Source organism: Erythranthe guttata, chromosome 14 (assembly GCF_056151865.1).
Source record: "Erythranthe guttata isolate IM_541 chromosome 14, IM_541, whole genome shotgun sequence".
NCBI lineage: Eukaryota > Viridiplantae > Streptophyta > Magnoliopsida > Lamiales > Phrymaceae > Erythranthe > Erythranthe guttata.
The window spans coordinates 1,784,583-1,802,736 of NC_142546.1; the positions used below are offsets into that span (position 1 = coordinate 1,784,583).

The following is an 18,154-nucleotide window of genomic DNA, read 5'->3' on the forward strand; positions in this document are numbered from 1 at the left end:
TCATCAACCTAGATAGGAGGATTCATAGGAATTTGTTTCAATTTAGTTTAGGATAGAAGTTTGATGTTTTTTAAATTGTTTGGATTTGATCAATATAAGTATATTTTCCTCTAATTGTGAGCATTTTTATTTTCTTTTTATTTGTATTTAAATTATAAATAATGTTTATCTTATATATAAAAGAAAGAAACGCTAGGGCAACCTAAGAAATCCTAATGGCATTCTCTCTCGAGAACGAACTAGAAGATTCCATCACCCCGTCTCTCGGATATCAGCTCATATTGAAACTCTTACGATATCGAAATCGAGGAGATTCGGATCTTGGGTTCTTGTAACGGGCTAATACTCATCGCCATCAATTGGGGTTTTTTTTATTTTAATTTATGGAACCCTTTTATGGGCAATATTAAGGAGATTCCTTTTCTTTGGAATTTTCGAAATTTTATATGCGGCTTCGGGTACGTCGAGTACCGTAGTGACGACTACAAGGTTGTCTGCATTAAAAAGGAGAAACCCTATCGCACGTATATCTATAGTTCCAAAAGTAATTCTTGGAAGAATATTGAATATTTCGACAAGGGTGTTTTTCTTTTGAATGATACGGGCAAGTTTGTGAACGGAAGGCTGCATTGGCTGGCTGTGCACGAAAACGGGAATCGAGAGATTATATTGTTGCTCTTAATTTGGTGAAGGAGAAATACGAAATCGTGGGCCGGCCGAAAAACTACTCCAATCATGTCATACCGAGTCTTGAAGATTCCGGAGGCTACCTTAGTTTGATAAGCCTATGCAATAGGTTGGAGGATATTAGTGGTTGGGTTATGATGAAGTATGGTGTGGTAGAATCTTGGACTAAGATTTGGATGTTTTTCGGATTTTACTGATCCGGGGAAGCAAATTAGTCAGGTGACAGACGACGTTTTGTTTGAATAAAAACGGAGATGTTGCGGTGGCTTTTGGAAGTAATTTGCTTGTTGTTTATGGTGGGAAAAACGTGTTGCGTAAGTCGCGAGTTGAGATGCTTGATTATATGAATGATTACGTTGTCTACGTCGAAAGCTTAGTATGGCCGTTTGGTGACGAAGAAGTTGGCATATGATCATCATCATCTTATGAGGATCAATTAGGGCTTGATTTTAGTAATTTGGTTAGATATGAATATGTTTTTCTTTTATTGCTATTGTTTATGCTTGCTAAGAAGTAAGAACTTGACATTTAAGATTACTCATTCATTTGCAAAAAAATGTCCAATTTAAATGTCAATTAATTATAAATTATCTCTAAACCATTAAATTGATGCAAATAGTCTGGAGATCATAGCTTAAAATTGTTTATTTTAAGCAAAGCAAAAATATATAAAAAAAACATATGTTTCAAATATTTTTACAAAATAGATTATAAGCCAGAAAATACTCTCCTTGCAAAAACTTAACTTCTATTAAGAGTATTTGATAATACTAGTTAATGAAATTAAGTTTTCATTAATTTCATGTACCATTAATTCAACCATATACAACACACTTTAATTTGGATTTTTGCTAAACTTGCTAAGATTCCAGAATTTGCAAAAGAAGAATCGGCTGGGTTGGAACTGTCAAGGAGAAGTTGGCGGTTGATAGGACGAGAAGAGTGGAGGAGGGGGGTGGTGGAAGGAAAGGGCGGCGGTGGCGTGAAGATGTGATTGCCGGAGGTGGTATTGCGAGTTTGGTGGTGGTGGTGATTTCAATGGAGAAGAAGAATTTTGGGGAAGACCAATTTTCTCTCTTCTCTTTTCTTTTTCCTTTTCTTTCCCATAACAAATGTGTTTTTATTTTCTTTATTTAAGAAATTTTAAAAGTTGCAATTTGATCCAAAGTTTTGGATTTATTATACTTAAATCCAATTTGATTTTATGTTTGGGAAAATTACAATTTAGCCCCCTAATTTAAAGTTTTAGAAGTTTAGTAAATTGCAATTTGTGCTCTATTATATTTTTAATATTATTGTGTTAGGCTGTAATATTATTCTCTTACCATAAAAAAAAAATCAAAAAAATCAAGCAAAAGAAATTACCAAGTTAAGAGCGTTATGAATATATAGGGTAAACTGCATAAGACCCCCTGTGTCATGGAAAACTTGCACCAAATCCCCCTGTGTTAATTTTATTGCATAGAACCCCCTGTGTTTTATTTTATTTTGCATGAAATCCCCCATTACGTTAACAATTAACACCGTTATCTATTTAGGGGATTCCATGCAAGTTTTTCATAACACAAGGGGTTTGGTGCATGTTATTTATAATACAAGTGAAATTTATATAAAATTTATTTTTATTTATTTAAATGTTGAATTATTTTTTTGAAATTAATTCAAATACATTTATTCAATTTTTGAAAGACGAATTTTTAAAATTATTAATATAATTATTTATATCAAAACTATATTCAAAGTTTCATATTATTTATATTCTTTATATAATACATCTAACATAAATTATACAAATAAATAACAATATTAATTTTATAAGTATATAATTTTGATTTTTTTAAAATATATTGATAAAATACTTTTTTTATTCAAAATTGGAAATTTCCAATTTTTTTTATTTAATTTCAATTTTGATGCAATTGTTTTTTTTTTTATTAAGAAATGGAATCAAATTTTGGAAATCCAAATGAGAAAAACAATGTTCTAAAATTTAAAAAATTGAATTGGAAACGACAAAATTCCAAAAAAAAAAAAAAATTGTTAGAAATTTCATCCTTATCAGTAGTCTTTAATTATTTATATTTCAATTGAATATATGTGTTTGACTTAATTTTAAAAAAAATACGAATTTTAGATAAATAAAACATTTTTGCATAAATCCCCCATATATTGAAGAAAATATGCTCCAAACCCCCTTGTGTTATGAAAAACTTGCAAGAAACCCCCTAAATAGTTAAAGGTGTTAATTGTTAACGGAATGGGGGATTTTATGCAAGCTAAAATAAAATACAGGGGATTCTACGTAATAAAGTTAACACATGGGGGTTTGGTGCATGTTTTCCATAACACAGAGGGGTTTTATGCAGTTTAACCTGAATATATATGAAGAATAGAAATGGAGAAGGAGACAAATAATAATACGTGATAGAAACCCCTATTATGTTATAATTGATTACATGGAATATATATAGAGAAATATTGCAAGGTAATAGAGTTTGACTAGATAACTAAATCCTAACTAATCTAGGTAATCGAATCATACTAGAATCCTAATATTAGAATATAATAATCCTTATTCCTTATCGGCGTTATAACTTAACGGAGTTCAAATTCTATTAGGATTCTATCTATTTTTTCTGTTTATATAAATCATGAATCTCCTTTTAGATTTTTGTTAAACTAAATTTCCAGATTGTTTTTTTTTTTCTTTACAGAGAATGGAGAAACGAGTGGAGAGAGAAACCTCTCTCGAACTTCCTGAAGAACTAATCGAAGAAATCCTATACTTTTTGCCAGCCAAAATCCTGTTGAGATTAAAGTGCGTTTCGAAATCGTGGAATTCTTTGATCTCCAGCAACAGCTTCATCAAAGAGCACGCCAAGAAATCGAGCACCGACGGAAATCTCGACTGTAGTAAGCTGATGTTAAACTACGATGAATCCTATAAGAATGTCCGATATATGCGTGTATTTTGCCAACCGAGAAGCCTCGTTTCGTGTCCGATTCAGAATTTATTACGTAAGGGCGATCCCGTCGACACGGTTCTTGATAGTCATCGCATGAAAAAATCCGGTTACGATATTCAGATCGAGGACGTTCGGATATTGGGATCGTGTAACGGGCTGATACTCATCAGCGTCAATTATTTGAGATATTTATTTCTATTGAATCCTTTTACTAGAAACATGAGGAATATTCCACACGCCTCTTCTTTTACACGATCGGAATTATTGAATGCACCACCTTTTACGTACTCGTTGGGGTACGATGAGTACGCGGACGATTACAAGGTTGTTTGCATAATTAGTGATTACGCGAAACCCTATCATACACATATCTATAGTTCCAAAAATAACACTTGGAAGAAAATCGAAAGTTTCGACAAGGGTATTTTGTTGGATGATACTGGCAAGTTTGTGAACGGGAAGCTGCATTGGCTGGCCGCGCAAGATGACGGGGTTCGCGAGATTTTTTCTCTTGATTTGAGGAAGGAGAAATATGAAGTTGTGGCTCGGCCAGAAAACTATTCGAAACGCGTTCGACCGTTTTTGAGAGAGTTGGGAGGCTATCTTAGTTTGATTAGTTTAAGTAGTAGCGTCGACGATATTAGTGTTTGGGTTATGATGAAGTACGGCGTGAGAGAATCTTGGACTAAGATTTGGACGTCTTCGGAATTCGAATTGGATTATCCGGGGAAGGTAATTTGTGGGGCGTCGCCGTTATGTTTGAAGAAGAATGGAGATATCACGGTCGCTTTTGGAAATAATGTGGTTGTTTATAACGGAAGAAACGTGGTGCGGAAGTCCCGAGTTGGTATGCTTGACGGTGTAATCGACACGGTTGTCTATGTTGAAACCCTCGTTTCACCGCTTGGTGATGAAGAACATGGCCAATGATCATCAACCTAGATAGGAGGATTCTTAGGAATTTGTTTCAATTTAGTTTAGGATAGAAGTTTGATGTTTTTTAAATTGTTTGGATTTGATCAATATAAATATATTTTCCTCTAATTGAGAGCTTTTTAATTTTCTTTTTATGTGTATTTAAATTATAAATAATGGTGTATAATAATAATGATAATATAATAATTAATACATATAGAAAACGAATTTAAATTGATGTCAGTTCGTTTCTTATCTATGTAATTATTTATATAATAATACAAATAATTTATAACAATAGAAAATTATAATATTAATATAGAGTAAACTGCAAAAACTACCCTAACGAAACTGAAATTTTAGAAACCATAAATCTGGGATTAAATTGAAGATTCCAAAAACTTTAATTTTCTTTTCCAAATCCGCCGCTACAGTTCTCCACCAAATCCGCCATTGAGATAATTGAAATTTATAATATACATAAACATCAATTATATATCGACTCAAAAAAAGAACTTCAATTTTATTTTATATATCTACCTTTTTCCCGTCAACCAGTTTGTGAAATGACAAAAATGCTCCGCGAGTTTTTTGCAACAAGAAAAGTCCCAGCCCTCAAACTTGTAATTTACAAAAGTAAAAGGACCAAATTGATTTTTTTTTAAATTCAAGAAGCTTAAAGAGGTTAAATTGCCATTCCCCTCTCCACTCTCCTCTTCAAAAAGGCACATGGGTGTTTTTGCTAATACTTTTATGAAAGGGGGGAATTTCAAAATTGCGAATTCCACAGGGGTAGTAAATACAATAATCTCCTAGTTTAAATAATGAAATGCTATTTGCGGTCACAAAATTGCTATTCGCGGTTTCTAACAAAACCCCCCAAAACTTTTAAAAATATCTAAAAACCCCCCAAAACTGCAAATAGCAAAAAAAAAAAAAAAAAATCAAAAATTCGAAATCAAGCTTGAAGAAGGGTTGGGCTTCGATTTTTTGATGTAATTTTGACTCTTTTATGTGTAATATGCATTGGGTAGGTCGATTACGGAACCAATTTCATGTTAAAAAGCCCTACAAATCGATTTGTAGGGTTTTTTTTTTCGCAAAAAAATGTTCGAAGGCCCAAGATGGGCGCCCAAGGCGTGTACGAACGCCCGTTCCGGGCGTTCGTACACGCCTTGGACGCCCATCTTGGGCGTTCGAACATTAAAAAAAAAAAAAAAAAAAAAAAAATTTTGCACTGGACGCCCAACTCGGGCGCCCAAATGCAGTTTGCACGCCCAACTTGGGCGTGCACTGCATGAATGGATGCCCAAGTTGGGCTTTTACGCGTTTTGGGGGGGGGGTTTGAACTTTTTTGGGAAGTTTAGGGGTTTTAGTGAAATAAAGTGTTTTTTTGGGGGGTTTTATTATAAACCGCAAATAGCAATTTTCAAACCGTAAAAAACAATTCCCTTTAAATAACACACAAAACCCACCTCATTTTCATAGCCGCCAATTTATTTGAAAATTATTTGAAAATTGGCGCCAAATCTCCTTACCAAAATTTACCAAATTTGAAAATCAGAAGGAAGAAAAAAAAAAAAAAAAAGCGAACGCAAACAGCGATAGAGAGATGAAGTCGAAGAAATGTGCACTCAGGCCAGTTGGGCAACGCTCAATTGATTCTACTTTCCTCTTCCGTGACTCCAATCGGTAAAAAAAAATTCCAATTTCAATAATTGTTTTCCCCAATTTATGAACATTTCAATTTTTTAATTTTATTTTCTGGCAATTATTTTCTATGTGTTTTAGGTCGAGTGATTGTAAGAGAAACGTCGAAATCAAAGCTCCCACTCAAAAGGGTTCGCAGCTTTCGTTCTCCGATTTCCTTAACAAGAAGTTGCACAGAGGTTCTGTGCTACCCTCGTCGGTTCAGGTAACCTTTGTCTGGTTTTTGTGTGTCTGTGTTTTCGAGAATATATTTAATGTTGTTCGTTTTTTTTTTCGTTAACAATATCTTCAAAATCGAACAAAAGCTTTTAGGGCAAATTACAAACAACCCCTGAGGTATGCTAAAATGAATATAGTTCATATGGTTGCCCAGAACATGAAATCTTGGCTCCGGTAATTGTTTCAGGGGTGTGGTTGTAATTACTAATATCATAGGGACCTTAAAGTTATTTTAGAACACCTCAGGGGTGTATATGTAATTTATCCAAACTTTTAATGTACAGGCTCATTGTTAAATTTCTGTAAAATTATATGTTGGGTTATGGCAGGTGAAAGAGGAGCCTTGTTCATCTCAATTAAGTGATGAACATTTAATTAAGAGTAATATAAAGAAAGGAAGGGAAGCAGGGGCAAAGTTCTCAATCGGTGATGCTTTCGATTTGTTCAAGAATGTTAAAAACGAAAAAGATGATACGAGGAATTCTTGTCCGACCGACAAGACTGAGGTTATTGACATCGATGAATTTAAGCAAGCACGAAAGAGAAGGAATGTATTCGAAGGTGAGCATCTTAAATCCTAGTGATTTGATTTACTTGTGCAACTTCATTGTGTTGTACGTGCGTTTCTTGATTGGTTGTCTTTTAGACCAAGACGGGTTTATATGTCAGAAATCTTAGTTTCTAGCATTCATCCGTAACTAATCTTGGTTTCATTCAATCTCAATCGTTTTAATTGCTTCCAACTTGTAGCGTAGCTTATGAAGAAGATTTAATTAAAAAAGGGTAATTGTCGATCATGGAACAACGTTCATTAACATATAGGATAAATCCTTTTTTATCTATATTTAGATCTTCTTGATCCCACGTAAGATATATGTTTTTCTACAAAGCATGTAAAATTTACTTTGACAATTGATGCTACTTCTTTCTCGATTGATTGTCTTTTGTAGATCAAAAAACGGGTCTGTATCGAAGCTTTTCTTAGTTTCCACTCTGTCAATATTTACGACCTATCGTTTTTTTCTTAGTTTCTACTAGTGTAATCTTCTTGAGCCCTCATAAGATATATGTCTTAAATCTATCAACAAATTGATTGAGAAATTTGCCCTTGCTAGCATATACTTAGCCGATTGTTTTCCCGATCAAGTAGCCCTTTTCGATTTTCTTCGACTTCCTTTATCTTCTTTCTTGAGGAATGGAAATGACTAGAAAAATTCTTGCAAGTGGTAGAAAATTCTACAAGATATTAACTTTTCCATGTAAAAAAAAAAAAAAAAAAAAGGTGAGAATCAAGAAAAGCCATGTTCGCGGAAGCGATTAGCGGTTCTTGGAGAGGATTCGAAACCAGTGCAATGTTCGAGAAGGAAGGCTTTTGCCACTCATGAGGAAACTAAACCTCTTTTCAATCATTGTGAGTCGCCATTTTTCCTACGTTATTAATTACAAAATGTCACGAAATTTTTGTACTCTTTTAATCCATTTATCCTACATACATTAGTACACTTTTTTTTTTCGTAATGACATAAAAAGTTTTGTGCCTCCTTCATTTGTGACAGATGGGAATGGGCGGGGTTGGTGGAGCGAAGATATGGAAGGCGTTGATAACGAAGAAGTTGGGTGCACCAACTCGTGGGAAGGAGTGGGGTCCACCACACTTGGAGGAATTGAGTGGCATTAGTTCGACTCGGCTTTAGTGGCGACGAACTGATTTCTCACTTTGCACGTTTCACTGTGTGTTTTCGTTTTTGTTTTTTCTGTTTGAAGATAAAGAAGTTGATTGATGATGTTCTTGAATAGATTTTGGAGGAACAATATTAGAAAGAAAAGAACTTTGTAATTTTAAATGCAAGGTGAATTCTCTCATATTTGTTTGTAGATTTGTTTTCTTATCTTATTTTATTCGGAAGATACATTTTATGAAAATTTATAGTTTGATATTGGTATAAGTAGTAACCCATTGAGACCGCATAGCGCAGTGGATTAGCGCGTTTGACTTCGGATCAAAAGGTCGTGGGTTCGACTCCCACTGTGGTCGCTTCATATTCAATATAATATTTTTGGGCCTATAAATGTTTTTTTTGACTCGGCCCAAACTTAATTAGTACGCTTCATAATCAATATAATATTTTGGGCCTTTAAATATTTTTTTTTACGGGGCCCAAAGTTATGAAAATGCCCGAGACAATGAAAGCCCAGCCCAGAGTTAACTTTCTGATTTTGACGTCTAGATTGCAATTTTACTTTCAGTTTGAACGAGTTGCTCCTCTCTCTTCTTTTCTCCATCTTTCTGAACAATACTTCGTCATCTGCTTGTCTTTTTTGGCAACTCTTTATAGAGTATTCGTCGTACATGGCTGACTTTGACTTAGAAGCAGCTTTGATGTCCCAACATATTGAAACTTTATGTGTTTCTCAATTAACATGAATTGAACAAGAATTCAAATTTTTATCGTAATTATGTTTATGTTTTTGAGTTTAGTCAATATTAGAGAATTTTTTATAAAAATAAAAAAGTTGATTGACTGATATTACACGACCAACTAAGCTCAATGATTGTTATTGATGATTGATGGCTGATTATCTATAATAAAAAAAAAAAAAAAAGATATTTCAAAATGGATTGGTTGGTGAAATCGATCCATAGACGGCCCTACGAACGAACATCCACAACTTTCTGCCACCAAAAATATACAATAATTGGGGTGAGAGAGGCTCGAACTCTCGACCTCAGGATTACTCTTAAGCTATGAGACCTACGAGCTAGCCAACTGCGCCACCACCCCTTTTGTTTTCTACGTGAACATAAAACGATATAAATATAAATAAATATTAAAAGAAAAGTAAAAAAAAATTGGGGTGAGAGAGGCTCGAACTCTCGACCTCAGGATTACTCTATAGCTATGAGACCTACGCGCTAGCCAACTGCGCCACCACCCCATATATTTACAGTTCTCAAATATTGTATCTTAGATATATACAAAAAGGCCTTGTCAGTTTTTGGTATAAATTGCAAATAAATACATTAAATTATTATTTTTAAATAATATCCAAACTTTTATCACACAATTCAAGATCAGTTATTTTGTTGATGGAAAATTCCCCTTTGTTGACTATTGTTATTGAACAACCGTACGTTCGGCTAGACTCAAACTCCAACTCTTTTACTACAATCGGGTACAACTCGACAATTAACTGCAGTTACATTTCCACCCCAAAAAAAATAAAAAATTGGTTGAATTGTGCCAACCAAACGTGAAAAGAAAAAAGAAGCTACCAAAAGTATGGCGGCGAACAAGTTGGCGTCCCTTTTCAACAATTCCGTAGTGGAAAACTGATGCAATCCCCTCTGCAACTACTTCCTAGTCAATATTTTACATCCCCGTTATTTTCTTCATCCAACAATTTTCATCTCTCTCTCTCTCTAGAAACCTTTTACCAGATATTATTATGTACACACAATAACATTATAAGATGAGAGAGAAAAAGGAGAGAGAGATACATTAGTAGTGTTGTTTAGTCATTATATCGAATCACACCACCTGGCAATTCAGAAGAGCTCCATCGTTTCCAGGTGGTGGATGCTCTCCCCTTTCTTCTTTCATCAAATTCACTACTCCAATTTCTTTTTTTAGTTTTCCCCTAAATTAAAACCCACAAATTAAAATTAAAAATAAATTATTTGTTTGTTCTCCTAAAAGTACTCCAAATCCAATCCCTATATTTTCGATCCCCCCTCTCTCTCTCTTTCTTTCTCTCTCTTCTTATCTGACCCGCCATATATATATGGTTTCTTGAGGTTTTGGATTCTGAATTTGATTGGAGTAGTTAGATTAGATGGTTTCTGCAAGTGGATTAGCTTTAAAGATTGAATTTTTAGGGAGGATTTGACGCTAAGTTTTTAGAGGGTTTTTGTTTTTCTTGATTATATATATATAGTCTATACATATAAGTAGTTATAACAAGTCTTTTTAGTTTTGGGGCATTTGGGTTTCTGACTATTTTGATTAAAAACCCAATCTTTAGCCCTTCAATATATATACATACAGAATTTTGTAAGGAAAAGTGAAGGATGGTGAGTGGGAATTTGTTTCATTTTAGAAAGAATTCTTGGCCGCCCGAAGAGTACATAACTCGAACAACTTTGCAGTTGGTAAGCTTTTTTTACTCTTTCGAATTCCGTTTGCTTCGACTAGAATTTTATTATATATATTGTTTTTTTAGAAATTTTGAGTTTTTATTTTGTAGATGCTATGATTAGTGGCTTTAGAAGGTTGCAGTTTATGTGATCGTTTATGATTTCGTGCGGTATCGAGTGTATTGACTAGTAGGTGTTGTGTGTTTGACAATGTGGTTGCCGATATTCTCTAATATTGACGATTAAAAAGATAAAATGCGTGTTGCCCTTCGTTGTTAATAGTTACCTATGTTGCAGTTTGAGTAATGAAGCAATTTGAATGTAGTTTTGCTCTGGCATTTACGTAATTACACGACATGTTGCCATCCTTCTTGTTCGGTTTAACTAGTTGCTCTGAATTGGTTGCGTATAAGAAAGGGCAAAGTAGTCATATAGATTTGGTTTTCTTTCGTATTTGTTCCATCGAAGCCGGATTTTGGCATGGTATTTTCTCGAAAAAACGTTTGAAGCAAAGCAAAAAACTAACAATTTAAGAGATTATTGTTTCTTGTTTTTGTTCGATCCTCGTGTTTCTTTTTCTTTTCGATAGATTTAGCGGGGACTGACTATAATGCCCTTTTTATTTTGCATGTGTCGACAGTTTGATTTTGAAAGTGCCGCCCCTCCCGAGCAAGCGTTGAGAAGGAAATTAAATAGCCATGCTAGTATTCTTAAAGAATTCAGCATCACCTTTACCGAAGCCATTAAAATGGTAAATCACCTCTCTCTAAAAATCGTAACTTTCGAATGATCATTCACACAATCGTTGCAAAATTACAGGTTCGGCTCGGAATACGTCTCTGGCATTACATACGAGAAGAGGCATCTCACGGAAGAGTAAATCGCCTACCCTTTTGAACATTCTTTAATAAAAAAAAAAAAAAAAAAAAACAACCAACTTTGATAAATGCGAAAACGAGAATAAAATGTTGAGCACGTATATTGTATTGACTTATTTGCCCTCCTTGTACAGAAAGCACCAATAGATCCTTTTACTCGAGAAAGTTGCAAACCTTCTGCAACACAAGGAGTTCCACTCGGTGGAATGGGGTACGTAACAGTTTCACTATGCTGAAATTATTTCTTTCTCTCATCTCGGTTTTAACTTTTACGAGACCTTAATTTTTTATTTTTTTTTCTGTATGTAATATGCAGAAGTGGTAGCATATCGAGAGGTTTCCGAGGGGAATTCAGACATTTCCAAATACTTCCTGGTACATGCGAGACTTCGCCTGTCATGGCCAATCAATTCTCTGTAAAGCTCTTCTCTTTGCTTCTCTTCAATGTTAATGGAAACTTTGAACACGCTCTTGATTCTTTTTTTCGTTTGGTGATCCGTGTGAACAATATTTTTTTATAGAAATTACAAATGAATAATGTATTGTTCTTTTGTTTTCGTTATTCGTTTCATGGTTCCGGTGATTAAAAAGATAATATAGTACGATAATATATATATATCTGCAAGTATATTAAACTAATGCTCTGATTCGACAGATTTTCATATCTCGAGATGGAGGGAACAAAAAATACGCATCTGTTCTAGCTCCTGGCCAGCACGAAGGTTTAGGGTATGGATTTATACACTTTATTTCTTGCCATAAAATTTTTACCATTTTATTCGATTTTGGAATTTGACATGATTCTGTTCCTTTTTGATTTGTGATATACGGCGTCCGCTAGTCAATATTACTAACTGGAATTCAACATTTCTTCCCATATTTAAATTGTATAATTTTATTTTATTATTTATCTGACAGTAAATCGACCGATCATGGTATATCATCATGGGGATGGAACTTGAACGGTCAGCATTCGACGTACCATGCACTGTTTCCTAGGGCTTGGACTATATACGATGGTAATTTGTTGTGTAAAACGATTTATATATATATATATATATATATATATATATATATTAATGGACCATGTTGTTGCGTTCTTTTGTTATTGCAGGTGAACCGGACCCAGAATTGAAAATATCTTGTCGACAGATATCACCATTTATACCGCATAATTATCGGGAGAGCAGTCTTCCGACAGCTGTATTTGTTTACACTGTATGTAACTTCTGCATTACATATTTAACTCTTTTGTATTATAAACTCAATTACGTCTTACACGAAACTATACGTATCTTCTGTGTAGTTGGTAAATACCGGAAAGGAGAGGGCAAAAGTCAGCCTTCTTTTTACGTGGGCGGTGAGTTTATTTTATTTACTTTTTGAACTATCACTCTCGTAAATCAGTTATTAGTTATTACTCGTTTGTTTCGGATGCAGAATTCTATTGGAGGTATATCGCATCTATCGGGAAATCATGTGAACGAGCCATTTATGTGAGTAGATATTACAAACTAGTGTTTTTTTATCAGTAACGTGTTACGACGTAAATTGTATTTTTGACACCTGGGTTTGTTTTTTTTTTTCGTTTTTTTTTTTATTATTAAATAGCGGTGAAGATGGAGTATCGGGAGTGCTACTGCATCACAAGCAAGTCATCAAACTCTATTGTTATATATGACGGTTGGTTTGTATGTTTTCTATTTGATTGTCCAAATGTTTAAGTAGGCAAACGTAAGTCTGTCTACGATCCCTGATGTTTCTGGACAACATTATTATATAGGGTTAGTTACGTCCTGATAAGGTCAAATTACGAAAAAAAAACCTCATGTTTGGGTAATTACTACCACCCCTCAATTATGAATCTTCTTACACACCCACCCTTATGGTGTCAAATTCAACAGAATCTTCTAGATTCTATGGAATATTCTCTAGTCTGTACTCGTTTTGTGCAAAAATCCAGCATCTGAAGAGACACATCTTATAAGAGACACACCTTATGATCATCTTGTTTCAAAATGTGGAGCTCGAATGGGGTAAAACGGGTACAAACAGGAGAATATTCCACATAATCTAGAAGATTCCACTAAATCTGATACCGTAAGGGTGGGCGTGTAAGAAGTTTGTAATTGAGGGGTGGGTTGTAATTACCCAAACATGGGGGGGTTTTTTGTTATTGACCTTATCTCAGGGGTGGCCATAATTTACCCTATTATATAGTATTAGTCTTATATCCCTAAAAAAGTCCCGTGCTTTAACAAACATGCTGACTATATTTGCTTGCCATCATAACTGCTTTAATATTTAATCCGTTTGAAGTAAAGCAAAAACTCTTCTTATTGTTGTATACTTACGATACGAGACTATGTACGGTTCACACGAGAATTTATAATTTTCGATTACTTGTTTACTAATAGTACCTCCCTTTTTTTTTCTTTAATTAATAATCGCGTTCAGGACCGCGAAAAACAACCCTCCCGTGACGTACGCAATAGCTGCATGCGAAACTCAGAACGTGAGCGTGTCGGTTTTGCCCTGTTTCGGTCTGAACGAAGGTAGCGGCGTAACTGCAAAAAACATGTGGGCTACGATGGTGCAGGTGAAGATCACTAACCTACGTCGACGCATCGTATTTCGCACCATTAATTTAATTATATTTATTTAATCCGGAAATATTTAGGATGGGCAATTCGATCGAGAGAATTACAACAAAGGACCCAGTATGCCTTCGTCGCCCGGAGAGACGCACTGCGCTGCCGTTTCCGCTACTGCGTGGGTCGAACCTCACGGCAAGTGCACTGTTGCATTTTCCGTCGCTTGGTCGTCTCCCAAGATTAAATTCTGTAAAGGAAAATCGTACAATAGGTAAATTCATTCAACTCGATTTTTTCCGATACTTACATCGTGATGATCTGCCACCTGTCCCTTTTTTTTTTTTAATTATTTCTACGAGAGTGCAGGAGGTACACTAAATACTACGGCACTTCGAAAATGGCGGCTAAGGACTTGGTGCACGATTCTCTTACAAGTCAGTGCTTAAATTTATCTTTCGTTGAGTCGTAATATTCGCCGAGTCGTTCCTTAAGTTCCGTTTGTTTGGATATGTAACAGATTATATGTTATGGGAGGAAGAGATCGAAAAATGGCAGAACCCTGTTCTTAGGGACGACGGTTTGCCCGAATGGTAATAATAATTTATTGTCGTTGGCAGAAAAATAGAACGAATTTACGAATTTATCGTACTATTTCGTATATAAGAATAATTAATAAGAATGCTTCTGCTCTATGTGTTTTTTGCAGGTACAAATTTACTCTGTTCAACGAGCTTTATTTTCTAGTTGCTGGAGGAACAGTTTGGATTGGTAATAAATACTAATCCATCGTCGATGTATTTCTTTTTTCGTTTTTTTTCTTTCTCTTATTCGAGTCCAGATTCGCATTCTGGTTTTTTAATTAATATCGAAGGATGTTAAATTAAATTTTTTTTTTTTTTAAATATGTTTGTATAGATTCGGATACCCCAGCTGAAAATTCGAGTGGTATCAAGTCAATAATCACGGATAGCACGAAATCGAATAAAACCGAAGCAAGCGTAGTTCACAGATCAGCACTAAACGGTTCCGATACTTCCGCAGATGATCCTTCTAGAAGCGCCTCGGAAGAAGAAGGAGAAGAATCCGACACTTTCGAAACTTGCGCTGTAAATAGCAACTCCGCGGGGCCCACAAACAATGACTGCGACGACGACGTGGGTAGGTTCCTCTACCTCGAGGGTGTAGAGTACATAATGTGGTGCACGTACGACGTACACTTCTACGCCTCGTTCGCCCTTCTAGAACTCTTCCCCCAAATCGAACTCTCCATCCAACGCGACTTCGCAAGAGCCGTTTTATCCGAAGACACGAGAAAAGTCAAATTCCTGGCCGAGGGCAATTCGGGAATGCGAAAAGTCAAAGGGGCGGTCCCGCACGACCTCGGGATGCACGACCCTTGGCACGAGATGAACGCTTACAACATACACGATACAAGCCGATGGAAGGACCTGAACCCTAAATTCGTCCTCCAAGTTTACCGGGACTTTGCCGCCACCGGAAACCTCTCCTTTGCCGCCCAAGTCTATCCGGCCGTTTGTGCCGCCATTGACTACATGGACCAGTTTGACCGCGACAACGACGGGTTAATCGAAAACGATGGCTTCCCGGATCAAACCTACGACACGTGGACGGTCCACGGTGTAAGTGCGTACTGCGGGTCCCTCTGGCTGGCGGCGCTACAGGCGGCTGCCGCCATGGCCCTCCAGCTAGGCGACCAATCGTTTGCCGACAAGTGCACCCACAAGTTTGTTAAGGGGAAGGCCGTCTTCGAGGAGAAGCTTTGGAACGGGGAGTATTTTAATTACGATAGCGGGTCGAGCGGGAATAGTAAGTCGATACAGGCGGACCAGCTGGCGGGGCAGTGGTACACGGCGGCGTCGGGGTTGCCGGATCTTTTTTCCGGCGAGAAGATTAGTAGCGCGCTGCAGAAGATTTACGATTTTAATGTGATGAAGGTGAGGGGGGGCAGGATGGGGGCGGTAAACGGGATGCACCCTAACGGTAAGGTGGACGAGACTTGCATGCAGTCGCGCGAGATTTGGACAGGTGTCACTTACGGGGCTGCCGCTACTATGATTCACGCTGGGATGAAGGAGCAGGCTTTTGCTACTGCCGAGGGCATTTTTACTGCAGGATGGTCTGAAGAAGGATTCGGGTATGTCGTCACTATCGTGTCTAAATCTCAATTACTTTTTTTTTTATTGTATTTAAATTGATATATTTTAGAAGAATTTCTATATACTTTTCGTCAAAAAGAAAAAAAAAAAAAAAAAAAAAAAAAAAAAAAAGGGGGAATTTCTATATACTAAAACCAAGACTATTTCTTGTTCGCAAATTCAGACTCCCCCGATTCCGATCCGGAAATTTACCACTTTGGAACACCAAGACTTCTTTGAATTTTTTTAAAATAGATTCCGATTTCCACAAATTAATTTCTGAAAATTTCGATTATACACCGCGAAAATTACACTTATAATATCAATATTATTATGTATTCTATATTTTAGGCGACTAAAAAATTCAAAATTTTGAATTCCGCCAATTTCGACCCAAAATTTACGATTTTGAAACAATTTTTTTCATTCCAATTTCCGATTTTCCAATTTTTCTTAACAGAGTTGAAATTAATTTTTCACTTCCGAATTTTTTTGTGGAAATTTTCCGACGTGTCAATTTTGATCCAATCCGTCCGATTTTCACCCCTAGTAACAATCCCCTAACTTTTCGAATCACTGTTCCGTACTCTGATAAACTATACATCCGTCTCGTTTGAATCATAACAACTTAATTTCAATTTCGAGACTTCGTTTACATGCTAATTGATTTATCGATGCGCCGTTTAATATCTCCTAATTTCTTTATTCATCGTATTTTCTCGATGTAGATACGCGTTTCAAACTCCAGAAGGTTGGACAATGGACGGGCACTTTCGATCTCTAATATACATGAGGCCGCTTTCTATATGGGGAATGCAGTGGGCCCTATCAACTTCTAAAACTGTACTAAAGCCCCCACAAATACATTTAATGGATCGAACGCCCCACGTTGTAAATTCTTCTCACAACGAAGCCGGTGTTAAGAAGATTGCAACCAAAGCAAAGTGCTTCGGCAATGCGGTTTTCCACTGTTCGTGCTAACCACCACCTTTTTTCGTGTTGAGAGTTTTTTCGGAGGATTTTTCTGTTTGATTCTTCGAATCGAAGTTTTCTCGAAGGGAAGTGAGAGATGGTGAATCGATATGTTGTGTTATGTGATAGATATTTTCGTGTTGAAGTGTAAATTTATTCGTTTTCTTTCGCGTTTGTAAAGATGTATTCCACTTCGAAACTGGCTAATAATTTGATGCATTGTGGGTAATAAGGTTAATTATAAGCCAAATGAGTTTTTATTTATTAAGATATTTTGGTAATTGTATAAGCAATCATTTTCGATTTCAGTTTAGATTTCCGTAAAGTTTTGAAATTTTGGATACTTTCGATAGTCTGGAAATTTTCGATTTTTTTTTTTTTAATTGTAATTTTCAAAAAAATGAGTAACAATCACTTCCATTAATACGAATTCTGCCAATTGCATTTTCCAAACTTAAAAATGTTAAGGTGGTGTATGCAAACGCTTTTGAAAAGTGATTTGCAGCTCTCTTTTTTGTTGCTCATAATCACTTTGAAGTGTTTTGTAAAATGAATTTTTGCTTTTGCTTTTCTTAAAATAATCAACTTTAAACTATAATTTGTTAAGCATCCATGATCCTGTCTTTTTAAGTTAAGTTGATTTTGGAGTGAATTGACAAACACCCCTAACTTTTAGAAATAAACACTTAAAATCTACTTAACTCACAATCTCTAACTTTTGCTTTTAAAAAGCTTTTGTAAACACCACATAAATTGTTTAAAGTTGATTTTAAAAATAAGCACCTATCACTAACTTAGGTGGTGTTTGTAAAAAAATATTGAGAAGCAGAAGTTTAATATGAGTTAAGTGTGTATTATTAAAGTTGTGAATGTTTGTAAATATGCTGAAAAATAAACTTAAACAAAAAAAGCAGGTCAAGAA

General features: G+C 35.5%; 3 protein-coding genes and 2 non-coding genes across 5 annotated transcripts; 4 read left to right on the forward strand and 1 right to left on the reverse strand.

Annotated features, from left to right (window-relative positions):
* Positions 1–3,404: 3,404 nt before the first annotated feature.
* LOC105963366 (F-box/kelch-repeat protein At3g23880) lies at positions 3,405–4,583 on the forward strand. The gene has a single exon (XM_012987759.2). It carries the CDS (start codon positions 3,405–3,407, stop codon positions 4,581–4,583), a length of 1,179 nt encoding a protein of 392 aa, XP_012843213.2.
* A 1,548-nt stretch (positions 4,584–6,131) lies between these two features.
* LOC105963367 (RNA-binding protein) lies at positions 6,132–8,372 on the forward strand. The gene is made up of 5 exons (XM_012987760.2): positions 6,132–6,260; positions 6,360–6,483; positions 6,827–7,058; positions 7,780–7,908; positions 8,054–8,372. The coding sequence occupies exons 1-5, from the start codon at positions 6,181–6,183 to the stop codon at positions 8,173–8,175; spliced, it is 687 nt and encodes a 228-aa protein (XP_012843214.1). The 5' UTR covers positions 6,132–6,180; the 3' UTR covers positions 8,176–8,372.
* Positions 8,373–8,458: 86 nt separating this feature from the next.
* TRNAR-UCG (transfer RNA arginine (anticodon UCG)) lies at positions 8,459–8,532 on the forward strand. The gene has a single exon. It is a non-coding gene; the product is annotated as a tRNA-Arg (tRNA).
* An 817-nt stretch (positions 8,533–9,349) lies between these two features.
* TRNAM-CAU (transfer RNA methionine (anticodon CAU)) lies at positions 9,350–9,434 on the reverse strand. Its single transcript is given in 2 exon segments — positions 9,350–9,385; positions 9,397–9,434. It is a non-coding gene; the product is annotated as a tRNA-Met (tRNA).
* Positions 9,435–9,546: 112 nt separating this feature from the next.
* LOC105963103 (Beta-glucosidase, GBA2 type family protein) lies at positions 9,547–17,540 on the forward strand. The gene is made up of 18 exons (XM_012987471.2): positions 9,547–10,647; positions 11,273–11,383; positions 11,452–11,508; positions 11,645–11,721; positions 11,827–11,926; positions 12,166–12,239; positions 12,429–12,529; positions 12,625–12,728; positions 12,817–12,870; positions 12,951–13,006; positions 13,122–13,160; positions 13,968–14,109; positions 14,191–14,375; positions 14,471–14,538; positions 14,622–14,694; positions 14,811–14,872; positions 15,020–16,259; positions 16,989–17,540. Exons 1-18 carry the CDS (start codon positions 10,567–10,569, stop codon positions 17,239–17,241), a joined length of 2,877 nt encoding a protein of 958 aa, XP_012842925.2. The 5' UTR covers positions 9,547–10,566; the 3' UTR covers positions 17,242–17,540.
* Positions 17,541–18,154: the final 614 nt, after the last annotated feature.

What these genes read in the sequence shown, in the direction of transcription:
- LOC105963367 (XM_012987760.2), top strand. Translation starts at nt 6,181, where the DNA reads ATGAAGTCGAAGAAATGTGCACTCAGGCCAGTTGGGCAACGCTCAATT. An exon ending in GAGAAGGAATGTATTCGAAG is followed by an intron (nt 7,059 to 7,779) that starts GTGAGCATCTTA and finishes AAAAAAAAAAAG; the next exon opens with GTGAGAATCAAGAAAAGCCA. An exon ending in TAAACCTCTTTTCAATCATT is followed by an intron (nt 7,909 to 8,053) that starts GTGAGTCGCCAT and finishes CATTTGTGACAG; the next exon opens with ATGGGAATGGGCGGGGTTGG.
- LOC105963103 (XM_012987471.2), top strand. Translation starts at nt 10,567, where the DNA reads ATGGTGAGTGGGAATTTGTTTCATTTTAGAAAGAATTCTTGGCCGCCC. An exon ending in GGAGTGCTACTGCATCACAA is followed by an intron (nt 13,161 to 13,967) that starts GCAAGTCATCAA and finishes AATCGCGTTCAG; the next exon opens with GACCGCGAAAAACAACCCTC. An exon ending in GACGACGGTTTGCCCGAATG is followed by an intron (nt 14,695 to 14,810) that starts GTAATAATAATT and finishes TGTTTTTTGCAG; the next exon opens with GTACAAATTTACTCTGTTCA.
- LOC105963366 (XM_012987759.2), top strand. Translation starts at nt 3,405, where the DNA reads ATGGAGAAACGAGTGGAGAGAGAAACCTCTCTCGAACTTCCTGAAGAA.